An 18,483-nucleotide genomic window follows, 5' to 3' on the forward strand; every position below is an offset into this window, starting at 1 on the left:
AAATATAATTATGAATTTATATATATAGTACATTTATAATTAAAATTATAAGATAATTTTATGTATTTATAATTAAAATTATTAAGAAAATGTAGAGAAATGAAATATAATATTAGGTTATATTTAGTTGATAGTTATATATAAATATATATTTATATTAAAAGTATATTATACATATAAAAGAAATCATAGAAAAGCATATGTATAAATTTAATTCTCAATTTGGTTTCGATTTGGTTCTTAATAAAAAACTAGAATCGAATTAAAGTATCAAAATAATTTCAGTTTCATAAGGTTTCTATGAATTCAATATGATTCTTTTGTTCGGGACCTTTGAAAATTGCATATGATACTATATGAATTATAAAATTAATATATAAAATAATTATGATTTATATATTTATGTCTTAAATTTATAATTAATGGGTTCAACACATTTCTTTCATATATATATATATACAGACACATTAATTTTTAAATTTGCAATTGACTCTTATATACACAATACATCAAGTAGAAGCTCTAAGGAATTTGAAATAAAAGATAAGACTTAATACAATGTATAACACCAATAATTTATAGCAACACATTAAAAAAAAAGAATCTCTAACTTAAGAACACAAAATTAAAACAAAAATTAAGGGTGTTTACTTAATTATAAAAAATTAGTATATATTTCTAAAAAAAAACTGAAAAATAAAGTATAGTGTTCAAATGTAAAAGTTTTCTAAATAAAAAATTATTTTTTTTCAATTCTTTAAAATATTTTTTTTATTCAATGAGGGGTAATGGACCATGTAATTAACGTCCCAAGAGCAATAGTGGAACTAGGCAGTGGGACAATACCACATTTCTGGGAAATTAAAATGTTAAAGGATATATATAACCTTAATCTTGTTTTGAATCCAATAATTTACGGCTTGAACATTATTTAGATCAATTTAATTAGATGTTAGATTTATTATTATTATTATAAAAATAAATAATTTTTAGATAAATGAAAAGAGTTTCTTATTATAAAAATAAATAATTTTTAAAAAAATGAAAAGAGTTAATAGTGAACAGAAAACAAATTAAATGATGAAAATATGCATTAGAAAACATACATAGTATTTTAATATATATTACCCAAAAATATTTTTATAATTTTAGTTTTTTAAATTACAAAATTATTTTCTATACTTAATAAATGATCATATTTTCTAAGTTTTGAGAAAATTGAAAATAAAAAAAAAATTGTATAACTATTTTTTTATATTAAAATTGAAACCAAGTGATAATTTTTAAAATTATACCTAATTATTTCTATTATGGGAAATTAATTCTCTCTTTGACACAATTTCTTTGTTTATTAGAAGATAGACTCATGTATTTATAGAAAAGTCACACATGCTCTAAGAACAACATGATAATCCTTCATTATTTTGCACATCAAATATTGTTATGGCGAGAAAAACATGCTATTGTACCATGTTAGTTTAAAATAAGAATTTTGTAGTAAATATAGATTTGAGTAAATCTCTTCTTTTTAGACTAACTTTTTAAAATAGAGTTAGATTTGAACCATTTTCTCTATAAATGCAATATATAAATCACAAATATTACAAATTCATTTATGGGCCAGTTCCAGCCTAACACAGAAAGGGAGAAAATGACCCAGACTCACGTGAAGCGATTTTGGAACCAAGCCACATTAGGCCAGAAGTGGGAATTTATCAAGCAACAAATTTCTATTTTGTGTCGAACCATGCTTGCATTTGGAAAGAAAGAAAAGACAGAGAGAACAAAGCCGAAGAAGAAGAAGAAGAAGAATTGATATTTCTTCTGATATTGCTTAATCCGATTATACAATTTACTCATTGAGTAATCAAATGAATCTGACAGTGGCATGGATATTAATATTTCAATAATCTAGCCACATAGAAGATACAATGTCCTTCTAAGATTTTCTCAAAAATCTATTAAATGATATTTTAGTAATTAAGGCATTAGAAGAAGATGATGAACAATTTGCACAAATATCACTAAAGTAATATTCATCTTATGAGAATTTATTTACATACATTTTATTTTTATCTTATTATTTATTCTTTATATTTATTTTCAATATATTAATTCTTCATTTTTTTTAAGTTATTCTTAAAACAATTTAAATAAATTGAGTTTATTTATATAAGAAAAGCTATATGGTCATATTTTTACTCAATTAAATAATAAATCAATAGTGATTATATCCATGCAACGCATGGATGAAAAAGATTAATAAATAATTTCAGATAAATGTTATTGTATACATTTACAAAGATATGGTGCATTCTAACACATCATAAATTCTGTGATCCAACATTATCTAATCAAGAATCGAATTTTTTTCCTTCTTTCTATTGGAGGGTTTGGATTAGAACACTGACAGATGATGAAAACAATCAAATCTTCAATGTGCAAAACAATCAAAGTTCAAAAGTTGGAACTTCAGAAGTAAAGCCATGCGTAGCCTGGTAATTTAGTCGAGTGAATAGATACCTGTAAGGATCACTTTCTCTTTTCTCCTTCAAAAAATCAAGGCATTTCTGCACCTCAGACTTAACTTCCAGGTATAATTCATGGGCTTTCTCTCTGTCATATAATGCCTTCTTCCTCCCTTCAGAACACAATGAAAAATCTGAGTGAATCTTCTTGCGTTGAGAAATGGACACTAAACTTCACAATTTCTTTTGTTATTATGGTAGTGGTGTACCGGCAATAATCTAAGTTGGACATGTACCACTTCAATTGCCACATCAACAATTATTAAAAAAAAATTAAAGAAATGAAGAAAATAATCAATATTGATAAATGCTGACATAAAATTAATATATTATATTTTGATGGTATATTATTTGGAGATTGTAGAACTTTTTATCAAATGTCATGTCATTGCATGTAAGATTCACAAATATGTAAATATAACCGAGAAATGACTGTAATTGATGTCTAACACTACAAGAAAATTACTTTCCTTATATAAGAAAAGTAGCCATGGGAAGTTAGTTTGGTAATGTAAATCAAATAAAATTATTTTTTGCACTTTTCAGAAAGTTTTACTTAGTTTACTTATCTCTAACCAAACAAAACCTAAAAATATAATTGATGAAACTATTGAAAAAAGGGTTAAGACAAATGTAGACTCTAAAGTTTAAAATTTTGAAATTTTTTGGTGAATTTTCCTTTTTGTGACACAATTTGCTTTGACACCTTCGACGCTTGCTGGTTTTGGCTAGATGGATGATTGTTGGTTTGTGTTACCAATGAATAGGTTTTTCTCATATAATGTGTTGTCATCATACCTTGTGTTTCGATTGGTTTCCCAAAATAATAATAAAATCTGCCCGGAAATTTTGGTAGGAGTCCTGGAAGGTGTATATCTTGCTTTCCCACTTCGCCATGTTCTTCATTCCTATTATCACAAGAGACCAGGCAAAGAAAAGAAAACAAAATTGGAAACGAGGATATATATTTCTTTGAAGATTTAGTGAAATCAACAGACAAGAAGGTGAGCATACCTCACTTTCGTATACTGCTCTGATAAGGCTATTATGTAATCCCTAAGGAAAGGAATCTTCATTTGGTCATCATAGTCAAAAACTACCTGAGATTCATAAGTACAATCAATTATTCATATGAAGGTTGAGACTAGAGATTTGTTCCAAACAGGAATTAAGAGTCTTGGAGAATAGGATTATGTGAAAAAAATAATGAGGCATGCGTACACAATGCCAGGAACCAAGGTATAAATGCCATATTAGAGATCTCGAGTCCATGTGTCTAAAAAACTTGTGTAGGCACACAAAGTAAGCTCACTGTGAAGCTAGGGAATCACTAACTTTTATGCTTCTCGCTTGGCAACTATGAGTTGTACCACGACACAGAAAGCTCAAGCATACTACATATAAGAGAGAGAGAAAGAGAGAGAGAGAGAGAGAGATTTCCAATGAGTAGGAAGAGTGATTCATCAAAGATAAATTCACCTAATAGGATTGATAAAAAAAAAAAATCCATTGCAGCAGTGATGCCCTACAAAGAAACAAAATGATAGAAGGTTTAATAAGATAAATGAAATCCTCCGGCCTTACCTCTAAAAAGTCATCTTCACCGATAACACCAAATGGCACAATTTTGGCTCCGAACTTCGCCGCCATCCTGACAAACTCGGACTTTTCTGGCCAGAATAACTTGTATTCTTCACCCTGTATGGTGTCAAAGAAGAGGGAAAAGGAACACTAAAACTCATCACATCCCTTCAATTAAAAAATAATTAAAAAAAAGAAAACTCCATAGAAAAATGAGCTATATCATAGTATTTACTAGATCCCAAGATTTTTCCAACCATTTGTGGGATAAGAAAATAGACCACAAGTCATTTCATTACTTCACCAGTCTTTCAGGATCCATTTGGATGGATATACATTAGAGTGCATAGTAGTTAGTTATTTTAGTTGGAGTAAGTTTGATTTGGCTTGGTTTTTAGTTAATAATAATAATTTTTTTTATAATTTTATAATAATATTTAATTTATAATTATTATCTTGCAAATAAAAATTATAAATATATTTCTATTATTTTTTTTAAATAATAAATAATATAAAATATATATACATATTTTTTTTCAGTTAATTCAGTTATAGTCTATCACCGAATATTTTTTATTTCAATTTTTCTTTCAATTTCAGTTTGATTCAATTTGGTTAACCAAATGCTCAACCATATATATATATATATATATATATATATATATATATATATATATATATATATATATATATATATAATGAATGTATATTTAATTTTTTTTTTTTAGGAAAAGTAATAAAATTTCAGGATAACATTAAATTCAAATATTTCATTATTTAAAATTCACATTTATCGAATGGAGCATTAAACAATTTTCTACTAATGTCAATAATTACTTTATAGAAATTAGAATAACAAGCAAGCACTAATAACATTACCTTGCGATGAAAGGCCTCACGCGTGCCTCCTGGGTACAAGAGCACGTGAGCCTTTGAAGACAGAAGCTTGTGCAAAAGGTTTCCTGAAACAGGAACTCCACCCATTACCCTGATTATGTCAAATTGTGACGTTGGAGGTAAAATCCCTTCTTTCAATCTCCTAAACATGAATGGATGTGCTATCCCCCTCACAACAATATTTTTTTCCAAAAAACATTGGCCCAACAGTGGAGCTAATTCCAAACCCAGTAACACGTGATAGCCAACATACAAGACTGGTCCTTCCGAAGGAAGTCCAGCGAGACCCCTGACTATCTTCCCATCTTCAAACGTTGATAGCATCACAGGGCTTGTAGCAAGCCTCAACCACCTAAATCATCATAATTGTAACCAAATCTCAATTAATCACAAATGTCATATATATTAAAACCTATTCTTAGACTCTCACCTATAAGCTTGAAATTTTTTGAACCCTAATCTATAAATTTGAGATTTATATAGGTAAAGTGATTTCACAACATCATATCAGACCTCTCTAATTAATTAACTAAAAGATTTAAAATTCAACTCCACTTATTTATTGAATTTCATGAAAGGTAAGTCAAGCCTATGCTTGTCCAAGTTCTTAAGTCAATGGACTTTACATGAGGAGGCATGTTTAGTATATTAAAATCTAGTTCTCAAAGCTCGAGCATTTAAATTGAATGATTTCCTAATAACAAGAACTCCAACAATAGATTGACTGGTTTCATGATAACCAGGAATTCCTATAAATATGATGGCTAAGTTAGTCTCAGGTTGGCTGTCACCATTTGTATACTATAGTTTTTTCCCAGAGATTATACCAAAAAGTTCATCTTCCACATGAAATGCTTGACAGGAAATTGAAATAAGCATATTGTGTCGGGGCACAACCCATGTCACACCGCTGCTATAGTAGCTAAGTTAACTAGAAGTTGTTCTGTCCAAGTCACAGAAAACATTTGTATTTATATAGCACAATAATATACCTCGTTGATTCATATATTTTTTTGAACTTATAAGGGGATGGTTGTATGTAATCTGAAATATAGTCGTAGTAGGCTCCTCTACGATAGAAACTAGCACCCACGATGGTAGTCACCAAATCAACATCTTCCTGCTTCATGTTTAGAACAATTACATACATCAAATAAATGCTTAAAACCAACAATTGAAACATTTACTTGTTGTATATAAATGATATGGGGAGCAAGAAGGACATAAAGAGTTAGTTTATCCTACCAAGAAGAGGAAATGACCGCTATCAGAAAACAAACGAGTCTCACATTTTGGCAGCAAACTATGAAGTCTTTGAGCTTCCTCTGCACTTGGCAGCAACTGATCCCTTCCACTGAAAGTACAATGCATGAACTCAGGCCTATCATTCTGAATTGAATCAGACTTAAAGCAGCAAAGCTACTCCTATCATGCATTATGCAAGCATTAGTCTAGTTTATCAGTTACAAGTTGGCACTCATTGAATGAAAATAATTTGAGAAGTTCAAGATATAATCCTAGAAGATGATGCATCTGGTTCTTTCATTAATTTAAATTCATATGAGAAGTCCAAATATGGGAATGCCAATGTATTGTTGTGCCATATGCTTGAGGCTCCATAAATGGTGCTATCTACTTGATATCAAGGACGGAAACTTAGAGGGTGTTTGGTTTGGTGTATAAGTTGGTCAAACTTACTTATAAGTAGAAAATCATAAGTAAATTAGTATTTAATTTGGCTTATAAGTTAAAAAACTAAAAATAAGTTAGAAGTTGTAAGTAAGATACCCCTCATGACTTATAGTATATTTTGATCAAGTAAAAGACTATATTATTCTAATAATTTTTTAAAATATCAATACTGTCCTTATTTTAACAACCACAACACTAAATGATATCCCTTTTTATCATTTTGACAAATTAAGTTACTTTTAAGCGATTTAAACTAAATATTTAAACTATTTAAAATTAAAAAGTTAATTTTAAATAATTTTACTAAACAATTAAATTAACTTATAAGTTAAAAAATACATTTTAAGTAAAAAATAAGCAATCAAGGCAAACACTCTCTTAATTGGCTTAAACAAATGGAGAGAATCTTTTTTGTTGAGTCTTGTTAAAGCAAACACTTATGAACTTGACACTAAATTCAGCCCAAAACCTTACCTAATAGGTCTACGGGTTCTTCTCACTTACATTTTTAACTCATTCCATTTCTTTCCAATGTAAGAATGCTAACTTCGCGTAACTCACAACTCACACTTTCATATTCTCTTTTAAGTTATATATAAAATATACACACTAAAGAGCTTTTCTTTTAATAAAATAACTAAAATAATGGTCTTAAGTTATACGGTCAAGTCTTCAATATAAATAAATATTACATACATACACACACCTTAAGATTTATATTTTGAAACAATGGGTTATGCCAAAGATATAGACCTGGAAAGTATCAGTGTTTGAGCCTTTACAGCATGGAGGCGTGAATTGGCAAATGCTGAAGCTGATTTAAGCAATTGTAACTTCCAGAGAAGTGTTTCCCTAGGTAAGACATCACCCAAAACCTGAGACAAACCATCAAATTCTATTCAAAAGAGTTAACACATGGCATCGTGTGAGCATTATAAAAAAAACATGTAGATGCATAATGAACTGCGAATAGATATCCAACAATGGCTATTTCCTTTTTTTAACAATAAGATTGAGAACAAGAAATGCCGATGATAGAGTTCTTGACATGTCAAATGATAGTTGTCGTCTATGGTCTTACAGACACTTCATCATCATTTTCCCATTTGTAAACTAATACTTATACTCACTTATCGTGACCATGCAACTACATTTCATAATCACTTATAGTAACCATTTCCTAAAGTGTAAATGTGGGATCTTACGGAGAGGTAAGATGGAATCGCAGCTACATGTTGTGAAAATTCTCCAACTGTCTGTTGAAGAGGAACTCCCTCTGTCACATCATCCATCGTCACCTTGAAAGGATCACCTAAATGCATGTAGCACCAATTGCTGGTATCAATTTGGGGGAGAATCCATTCATACACTTAATTGAAAGATTTTTATAGTGCTGACAAATTCCACTTTATTAAGGTACAAACTGCAAAATGCGGATAAAAGGAGGGATGAGGTTTTACTAGAATCAGTTCCTAGTAGCCTTTTCAATCCACCGAAGTCATGCTCTCCTGCTTCCAACCAAAAGACTAGAAGCCTGAAAGTGCTCAAGCTTTGCCTTTCAAAGAAAGAAGCTTATTGACTTCACAACACCTTTCAGGTCTACCAGTGCTCAAGCTTTGCTTTTCAAGTGATGCTAATGGGAATTTTCTGTGTTTTCTCATGTGCTGTGGGTGTTTGTGATTCTAACATTGCAGATTTAAAAGCAACCTCTAAAGCTTTGGAACTTTCCTCCAGCATCCGAGGAGCTCATGGTATTGAAGAAATTATTGTCGAATGGGATTCGAAGACTGCAATTTCTTGGGTTAAGCACATCAGTTCAGCTCCTTGGAGAGCCAATTCCATTATGAACTCCATTGTTGCCTGCTTGCATAGCTTGCCCTCTGTGATTTTTACTCACACTCTTAGGGAAGCCAACTCTATTGCGGATTCTTTAGCGAAGCAGGGTGTCTTTCGGGCTGTTGATCTCATTGTTTTTCTCTAATTTGAGTTATGTGTGGCTTGGGTTTGGGTAGCGTATTGTGGATTTTGTTTGGTCCTTAATGTGGTTCTTTCTTTGTTGCTACATTGCCGCCGTGTCATTGAGACTTCTTGGAATTCTGAAGTTGGTTGATGGTCATCTGCAATTTGGGTCTGCTCTGTTTTAGTTGCGGATTGTTGGGCTCCTCTGTTCTTGCTTGCTGTCATGTAATTTCTGGTTTATAGCTGCTGTGTATTTCTTGTTTTTGGCGGGCAGCATTTGTTCTTGTTGGCGCTGCATTTTTGTGTTGAATTTGTTTGCACTTGGACTTTTGTTTGGCTTTTGTGTTTTTTTTTTTTTTCCAGATTTTTTCACGGATTCCTAAATTGGGTGTATTAAAATTAGTTGGAGTTATATTTGCCAAGTTTTCATGGATTCTTTTAATTTTAATAAAATCTTATTTTTTAAAAAAAAAAAAGCTTCCCTAATAATTTATTATCAATTTAGTTATTCTTAGAGTCAAATAATTTATTGTCAATTTAATTACTCTTAGAATCAAATAAGCCTTATTTTATTTTATTTATTTATTTAAGCCCGAATTGAAAATTCACTTTTACAAGCTCTCATTTTAGAGTGTGTATTCATTTAAACCTAAGTCCAGCATGTTCAATGCCTCTCAATCATGTAGCGTCTAAATAGTAATAATAGTGCACAACACTCATATTTTCAATTATTTATCTTCTATCAATAGAATTAAATCACACACAGAGAGAGAGAGAGGGGGAGGGAACACTAGAAAATTTAGCTCTTATGTTATGTAACAAAAATTGACGTCAACTAAACGTTTGTCCATTATGTATAAATCACATGATAAATATTAGACTTCTTTGGCCCAAATTTTCAATATTTTCGTTCTAATAGTAATTATTAAGAGTTTAAATGAATCAACTAAATTGATAATGGCTTATTTGATTTGAATAATAATTGTCAATAACTTAAATAGATCAACTAAATTGACAAGAGTTTATTTGATTCTAAGAGTAATTTGTAAGAACTTAAAAAATATTTTACCAAAAAAAATTAAAAAAAAAGTTGTTAAAGATACCAAACTTATTTTTGGGTCCTAACAAACTTATATTTAGGTCCTCACATCCATGCTTAAACTTTCACATCAACTAGTTTTTCAAAATGGTTCTACAGTTTCCATGACTTTGGTGAAAAGATCTAGAATTTGGATCCTACGTTTCCCTTTCTATCAGATGGGTCTGTGTCTCTGTGCTTTTTCATGGTTTACGCCCATTGAGCTTTTGCATGAGGGGCATGTTAGAGATTAAAAAAATTTATATTCTTTAGGTGCAGAAATCAAACAGTTCAACTTGCTTCTAGCTTAGCCTCTCTGATCATTGGATTCATGTGGCTGATCTCCCAATCTCAATCAGCAAAGGGCCAAGCAACTTAATTCTTAGTTGTCATTAAACAGCACAAGTATCATCCAAGGTCCTAGAGCTTACTATTAATCATTGAATAGTGAAATCGACTAAGACATGAAAATTACCATCACAATCAAAAAAATTAACAGAACTAATTTCATAGCACTGGTAGACCTAATAGTTACCTGGCAAATGGAAATCCCTCCCCAAACTTATTATGCTACGAAATTTATAATATTGCCCATATTGCCCCCAAGACTAACTGAACTACACTTTATAAACCTAAAGGAATTCGATAAGTTATTATCTATGCAATTCTCTAGGTGCATGCCAGTGTTATACATTTACTAAAAGCAGACAGGAAGGGATGTTGCATACATGAACTCAGAATAAGCTTCATGCATAATGAAATATGTATCTCAACTCTCAAGCAATGGGAAAGCCAAAATATTCAACTCTGACTGACAAGAAGAACCTGTCATCAAACTCAGAATATAAGGAAGCCTGAGCTGGAGCGGGTCAGGTATGAGGGCCCATAAAGGTATTAGAGGTTCCAGCTGCGACTTGTTAAATGATGTTCCTAAAAACAAAGAACAAATAAATAAATATTACATGAAAAAGTATTAGCAATGAGCAGAGTCAACTGAGAGCTTTTGTTGAATGAATGCATTTTCCCTTTATCTGAAAAAAACCAAAAAAGAAAAAAGACATCTTTGATACATGTTGGTGTGCTTGCATTTCTTAGAATATCCAGCCATCACATAGATACAAGGAAAATGCTGAATGTATAAAATAGAAAAACAGTTGAAAGAATTGCAATTTTTCACCTGGATTAGCCAAAATAAGTAGAAGATCAACATCCGGATTGCGAGCTGCAACAGCTAGTGCAAGGCATGCTCCCAAAGATTCACCGACAAGATATATCGGTCTATTAGGTGAACGGTGATTCTCTGATCTAACTGTTCTTTCAACCAGCTTCACTAAGCCTGAAACATGAGTTGAAATTTTTGGGGTAAAAAATCATACTTTGATGCAAAAGAATTTTGACTGTAAAAGATAGATTGCAAATGACCTGTAAATGATGTTCTATCCTTAACTGGAATATGCAAGCACCATAAGTCGAAAATCCTAGTTTCAAGATGAAGGAAAAAAGAAAACATATATTAGGCAGCATAACTATTAATATTAGAAGTTGTACTTCATGATGCACTAGGCAATGCAGTACTATAATATATAAATTGGTTTACAAGATTCATCTAAATAAGTTGGTAGCACAGAAAGCAGGTGGGGGAAACTTACTTTCCAAGACTATAATGTTGCGTTATAAGTCCTAGCCCAACGCCATCAATCCCTGCAAAATTAGATTTTTTTTTTTTTTTAACACTCACGTACTAATTTATAATGAATTAAAAATTTAATAAAATATACACTAATTCCCTGCAAATCAAAATCCAACAAAGCTGGTTGTTATGTGGGAACCGGCGTTTTATTGTTTTCAATTTTTTTTATCCTATTTTTTTGTTATAAAATAAAATGTTAAATCTTTACTTTTATATATATATATATATATATATATATATATATATATATATATATATATATATATATAATGTTAATAACAACAATAAACATTTAAAAATATAATTTAAAAAAATATGATAAATAAATATTTTAGGTAAAGAATTTCTTTCAATTTTCAATATTCTCAAGGAATTAATATTTATTAAAATTTTAAAATATATTCTTGTATACTAAACAAACTATCTAATACTTGGAAGTGTTAACGTTATTAGAATTATTAAATTAAAATAAAAAGAGAAAAAAAGAAAAAGTAGAGAAAGAGATAAATGAATAGAAGAGAGCAAAAAGTAAATCTTGCATTTTCTGTTTAACAAAAAAAAAAAAGTCTGAGACCAAATCAGATTAACGGTTTCTGAGACCTGAATTGGCCTAAATCAACAGTCCCTTCTTCCACTGAACATGAATCCAAACCGGTTTGAAATTGACCGATTCAAATTTACTATTTTGAACCGAAATTGGTCCTATTAAAAACTTTATTTTTTTTAAAAAAAAAAATATTGAATTTATTTTTAGTTACTTTAATTTTTTAAATTAAAAATTAAATAAATTTGATTAAAAATTTTATTATAATTTAATAATATCGAAATTAGTTTGATCTGTGCTTAACCAGATCTACCTCTTCTCACAAATCTACCCCCCTCTCAAAAAATAGTTTAGTTTTACTTTCACATAAATTAAGAAATATAATTAATTAATTCATTTTATTTAATTTTTTTTAATATAAAACTTTCTTAATTCATTAAAAATTAAATAGTTTATAATATATATTGAATAAAGATATATTAATAAATTATTATTTTAAAAAATAAATCTATTTTTTTATGCTATGTTTGATATAAGAGAAAAAAATATTAAAAATATATATATTTTTTATTATTTAATTTTTTTATTTAAATAATGAAAAGAAAGAAAATAAAATTTATTTTTTCTTATTTAAAAAGAGATAAAAAGAAAAGCAAAATAATATTATTATTTTAAATTTATTATTTTATTCTCAATTTTATAGATTACTTAAAAATTGAAATTAGTAAATAAGAGTATATAAGAATTTCTTCAACTAAATACACTTTTTTTTCTTGATTAATTTATTTTTTTAAATTAAAGAAAAAATAATAAATATAAAATAAATATTTTTTCATTATTTTTCTTTTATTTAATAATTTCTTTTTCATCCTTTATTTTCTTTTTCTCTTCCCTTTTCATTATCCAAACAGAGGCTTAGTACGGAGAGAGACAGTAATAATGCAGAGGAGAAGCCATAGAAAGAAGACAAATGGGGTAGGAATTTTCAATAGCTATTATTATTAGCGAGTACTACGACATTATACAGCACAACATCAACAGAAAAACGAAGAGAAAAGAAACCATCATTATACTTTCCAATTACCAGGCACCCATAGCCTATTTTTCTCTGATTCCAATCAAAATTCGCATTCAATATCATAATATTAGATAATAATTTTAAATAAAGAAAAGAGAGATCAGCGAATGCACTAAGCAACTAAAAATAAAATTTAAAATAAGAAGAAAAGAATTGAATAAGAACGAAGAAGACGATGAATGGGAAAAAATAAAATGACTTGCCTGGTAAATAGAGGAGGAGAGGAGAGTTGTCCAAGCGAGACCTACACTCCAACGGAGAGAACCACCGTGGTGGACCACCGTCCGATCTGATCAAATCCTTTGACTCCTCAAAGTAATCCTTCAAGCTTTTTAGAAAATTCTTTTCAGCTTCGGCTAAATCCCAAAGCAATGGATTTTGCTTCTCTTCTTTTTCGTTTTCTGAGCGTTCCAACTTCAACCTTCCATTCTCTGGAAAACTCGTCGTCGTTGCTTCCTTTTTCGTTGATATCTGCTCTGTAAAAACTGCAAATCGCCGAGTCGGATTTGATTTCATTTTACCAGATGACAACGATGATCGCGTTAAGCTAGAACGGACCACCGCCGGAGAAAATCCGGCTGTTAAAAGGCACGCTCCCGTGGATGCCATGTTAAGTTTACAAATCTCTCACTGTGTCTGTGTAACCGTGCGGCGGTTTTGAGAGATTTAAAGGCTCTTTATGGTATAGATTTGGTAATATATAATTTTCCATTTTGGCATTGTGGGAGGCTAAATCAATTAAATAATTTCTTATAATTTTTATACCACAAATAAAAAATAATTAAATTATATTTTTAATTTAATTAAATTATTTTTTTTATTAGATCACATAAATTATAATAAAATATTTTTTAAAATAATTAATATATCTTATAAGTTTCTAAATTTTTTTTATTGTTTTTCTTTTCCTATTATGATGAATTATTGATAATTTTGTGAACATGTTTATTGATAATTTTTTAAGCCTCTCCATATCATAAATGTGAAAATAATTTCAGGAAATATTTTATATTATTTAATTGGAAACATGTTAATTAATATTCTTTCAAGCCTCCGAAATGCCATAAATGTGAAATATTTTATATGAAATAAAAGAACAATATTCGTTCTAATTATTTAATTTAAAAAAGGAGATGTCCAAAAAACGAAAATCTAGGACGCCAGTGACGTGTGTTGTGCTCATCCCACATCATCAAATAAGAGGGATTTTTGAGATATATAAGTGAGTGTACTGTACATCTCATTAGGTGTTTCTTTTGAAAAGAGGGTAATAATTTTATAATATGTGGTATTAAAACTAATATTATAATAATCTGAACTTACACTAAACACTTCAACGAGACTGAGATAGACGAGATGGGCCAATCGTGATAAGGGCATCATAGCTTGTCACCTCAACGAGACTGAGATAGGCAGGGTCGGCCAACCATGATAAGGGCGTCATCATCTTGGCTGAGAGAGAATATTACACTCCTTCCATATCGATCAAATAAAAGAGATTTCTAAGATATATAGACAGATGTGTTACACTTCACATTAATATATCTTTTAAAGGTGGGATAATGATCCCATGACATGTGGCAACCGACAGCCGTCATTTTCCAGAAAAGCTGGACTCTGGGGAGGTTGGATTATCTGCAGCTCTGGAATTTGTCTTCTATTTTATTTTTATGAAAATTTGCTATTAAATATATTTTTATATAGAATTTATTATCATCTTAATTAAAATAATAATTAATAATTAAAATATATATATTAAATATAGATAAAATTATTTATTTTTTATTAAAAGATGAAAATGATAATATAATAATAATAATAAATAAAAAGACTGATTTTCAAAATTTGAAGATCCTCTTCTCCTCCTCAATTCCTTTAGGTTATGTTTGAAGGGAAAGATTGACGAAAAATAAAAGAGAGAAGAAAAATAAAAATAAAAATAAAAAAATAAGAAATAAAAATAAAAATTTTTTTTCTTTCTCTCATGTAAAATGGAAAAAGAAAATATTAGAGAAAAAATTATTTTATAAATAGTAAAATTATAACTTACCCTTAAATTTTAAAAAAAATATTAAATATAAAAATATTTTTATATTTTTCATTTTAAAGAAAATAAAAAAAAATAAAATATTTTTATTTTCTGCCTAATATTTTTTTCTCCTCCTTTGTTTCTACTCAATCCAATTAAAAAAATAAAAAATAAATTTATTCCCCAAACACACCCCACCCTCCCCGCCCCCCCCAACACATTTTCTTTCCCCTTCTTACTTTCCCCCTTTACAAACATACTCTTAGAGCTTGTTTGGATTGGAGGAAAAAGGAGAGGAAGAAAAATAAACTATGAAAAATATTTATGATGTGACATTTTTTCCTATTTGGAAAATAGAGGAAAAATGAGGATTGAAAGGAAAATATCCAATATTTTCCTTTGAGCTCGTTCTCTCCGATTTGGAGAGAAAAGAAACAGTGTGGGGTAAAGCCACCTTTTTTAACTTATAAAATTACATAATAACCCTTTTACTTTTATATTCATTTATGTCTTTTAGTTATTTGCATATTTTTTTTTTAATATTTTTAACATCAATAATAAAATAGTGAAGTAATATTTTATGAATCCTTTTTCATAATTATATATTTAATATAGTGTTTATTAAATTAAAATATTTATTTATATAAAAAAATAATTTATAAGATAAGAATAAAATAGTAATTTTAATTATTTTACTTTCACTCTTTTACAAGAGAAAATAAATTTATTTTCTCTCTTTCCCAAACACAAAAAAAAAAATAAAAGATGAAAAATAAAAAAAATTTTCTTCCCTTTATTTTCCTTCCCCTCCTATAATTTATCCAAACATAGCATTAATGACTTTCCAGTTTCTAGAGATTGATGGACTGAAAGCAATTTTATTGTCATACTGCGTCGTTTTCTCTGCTATTATTATTATTTTTTTTTTTTGTGGGGGCGGGCGGGCGGGCAAGTGTTCTCTTTTCATTGTATTATGTCAGTTGTTCCAATTATTTTGTGGATGCTGCGAAGAAAAAACAGTATTCATTAGATGTTTAAACTTTTTTTTTATTGTAAATTAAAAATTCCACTGCAAAAATCACTCATTTAAATTTAAATTTAATTAAAATTTATTTTTAATTATTAAAATTTATTTTAAATTCAATTATTATTACTAAAAAAATATTAAAATTCATTTAATTTTATATATTTAATTAATTGCTATATAAAAATAATTTTTTATTAATAATTTATATTTTAAAATTTAATAATTTTACAAAGTATTTAAATTCTATTTTATTTAAAATAAAATATATAAAATTTATAAATATTATTATAAAAAATTAAATTAATTATTTATATAAATAGATTCAAATAACAGATATCAAATATGTAAAATCAAAATTTAACCCAATCTGAACCTGTTAAGTATATTATTACTCAAACACGAATCTATCTCAAAACTAATTCCAGGTTTGTTTGATAAATTAGATTTGGACTTAGTTGAAGAGAATTTTGGACTTAATTAGAAAATTTTAAAAGTTGAAGGACCTAAATGTAATTTTTATTAAATAGTTTAAATTTATTTTATATATATATATAAGGGTTGAAAAGACCACTATACTGCAGTGGCAGAATTTGACCCTTTAAAAAAAAAAAAAACTTGAAAACGGAAACACTCCCCCCTTCTCTCTCCTCTCCCCACCCCTTTCTTCCCTTTTCTTCTTTTTCTTTTCGGCCACCACCTCCTCACGTCAACCAGTGACTCCTGCACTGACCGACGACATCATCAGTGGTAGTGGGGGTCCAGAATCCAATAAGCAGTAAGTGGTAGAGAGAGAGAGAGAGAGAGAGAAAACGTCCGGCCAAATTTTGGCCGTTTCAGCTAGTGACTGGTGACCCCATTAGCTCCAGCCGACCCCTCAAGAGCCCAACTTCATTTTTCGACCAGCCTCACCATCGGCAACCCTCATAATCACACAAAATAAGGAGAGAGAAAAATGGGTATTTTTTAAGATTTTCAGCCACTTTTTCGGCGATCAAACCGTTGGATCAAAAATTAGAGATCATCGATGGACTTAGGGCGACGAAACTTTTGAGATGGGACAGGTTTCACTCCGAAAAAGATGCCGTTTGAAAAAGGCGATCATCAGACGGTCCAAATCACCAGGTGAGATTTTTGGACTTTTTCAATTTTGAAAAATTAAAAATAATTTTATGGTAATTATTAATAATTTTTGGGCTTAATTTAAGTGAGATCGGAATGATGATAGCTCACTGGTTCTAGGACCTCGTTTTCGACCAGATCCAACTACCCGGCAACCTGTCCAGAAACATGGCCAATATTATAGTCAATCCTAACTTTTTTTGACGTCTTGGATGCATTCCAAGCATCGAAATCAATATAGGTAAACCCGAACCCTAAGTTTCTTTAATTATCTAGTATCGAGTTTAGAATAGAAATTTATAAAATATTCATAGGTGATTAGAAAATTATAATTCTTTTGTAATAGTCTTATAACCTTATTAAGGACCGCGGGATAAAATTTTAGAATTTTTAGAGCTCGTTTGAATAATTTTTGTAAAATATCAATTTTAGAGGCAAAAATATAATTTTATTAATTTTATGAGATTTGCTTGGATTGAAGGGCTTAGGAGGAGCCATGTGATGTTGATGAGATTTGGATGTGAGATTTGTGATTTTAGAAGTATTATTTGAACAACTTTACAGGTTGGATCCTAGGTACAAGAGAGATTTTGTCGGATTTCTGACATAAATTAGGATCTCTTTTGCCTCTTTAAAAGTTTTGTTTTGAATTAGTACTGATAAATTTATAATATAATTATTTAGGTGATCAGGGTCAGCCATTCTCCCCACCCAATTGCCGCAGTAGTCGTCAATTAACTAGTGAGTAGATATTGATTTTACTTATAATTTCAATATTATTATATATTCAAGGCGTGCTCATGCATCACTTATAAATATATGTACATAGTTAATTATTAGGCACACCCTGTGTCACATATATCAGGGTGTGCCTAATAATTGATAACTTATTGTATATATTGCTTTATAGCGATCTGGAGTTGCGTGTGTAAGTTGGTGTGCAAGTGATATGTATATGGATATGGGTAAGATGGGTAGACGCGGCTCAAGCTTGGCTTGCTGGGACCCAATCCTTATTATGAATAAGTTGGGGTAGGCACGACTCGAGTTAATCTCGTTGGCCCCTGCATTTGGATATTAAGAGAAAGTCTGGCTTTGAGTTGATCTCGTTGGCAGAGATTGGAATTAAGAGAGCTGTATAGGGGATCAGCTTTTATATATATATGTGTGTGAGTATGGATTTGACACACAGGTGTATGAGTACTCCAGGTTGCCTTTGATGCAATTATGACTTGACTTGTTTGAATTGTGTGAAGATGTT

The 18,483-nt window shown here is 29.5% G+C and overlaps 1 protein-coding gene across 3 annotated transcripts; it reads right to left on the reverse strand.

The window, feature by feature from the left end:
• Positions 1-2,225: 2,225 nt before the first annotated feature.
• On the reverse strand, positions 2,226-13,720 carry LOC110637864 (phytyl ester synthase 2, chloroplastic). 3 transcript variants are annotated; one of them, XM_021788227.2, is made up of 14 exons: positions 13,296-13,720; positions 11,385-11,436; positions 11,158-11,213; positions 10,913-11,071; positions 10,561-10,665; positions 7,904-8,010; positions 7,452-7,573; positions 6,252-6,360; positions 5,999-6,129; positions 4,989-5,358; positions 4,113-4,226; positions 3,543-3,628; positions 3,327-3,436; positions 2,226-2,641 (listed from the first exon to the last, which is right to left on the reverse strand). In XM_021788227.2, exons 1-14 carry the CDS (start codon positions 13,654-13,656, stop codon positions 2,451-2,453), a joined length of 2,073 nt encoding a protein of 690 aa, XP_021643919.2. In that variant the 5' UTR covers positions 13,657-13,720; the 3' UTR covers positions 2,226-2,450. The 3 variants fall into 3 exon arrangements, with proteins under 3 accessions (XP_021643919.2, XP_021643918.2, XP_021643917.2); XM_021788226.2 differs by having other exon boundaries at positions 5,999-6,126; positions 13,251-13,720; XM_021788225.2 differs by having other exon boundaries at positions 13,251-13,720.
• Positions 13,721-18,483: the final 4,763 nt, after the last annotated feature.

The sequence above is a fragment of the Hevea brasiliensis genome, chromosome 1, assembly GCF_030052815.1.
Source record: "Hevea brasiliensis isolate MT/VB/25A 57/8 chromosome 1, ASM3005281v1, whole genome shotgun sequence".
NCBI lineage: Eukaryota > Viridiplantae > Streptophyta > Magnoliopsida > Malpighiales > Euphorbiaceae > Hevea > Hevea brasiliensis.

Bases quoted from the DNA above. Each gene is read 5' to 3' on its own strand.
- LOC110637864 (XM_021788225.2), bottom strand. From the start codon at position 13,656: ATGGCATCCACGGGAGCGTGCCTTTTAACAGCCGGATTTTCTCCGGCG. The intron at 11,437-13,250 runs GCAAGTCATTTT...CTAATTTTGCAG, and splicing joins TCTCCTCCTCTATTTACCAG to GGATTGATGGCGTTGGGCTA. The intron at 11,072-11,157 runs GTCATTTGCAAT...CTCATGTTTCAG, and splicing joins GGATAGAACATCATTTACAG to GCTTAGTGAAGCTGGTTGAA.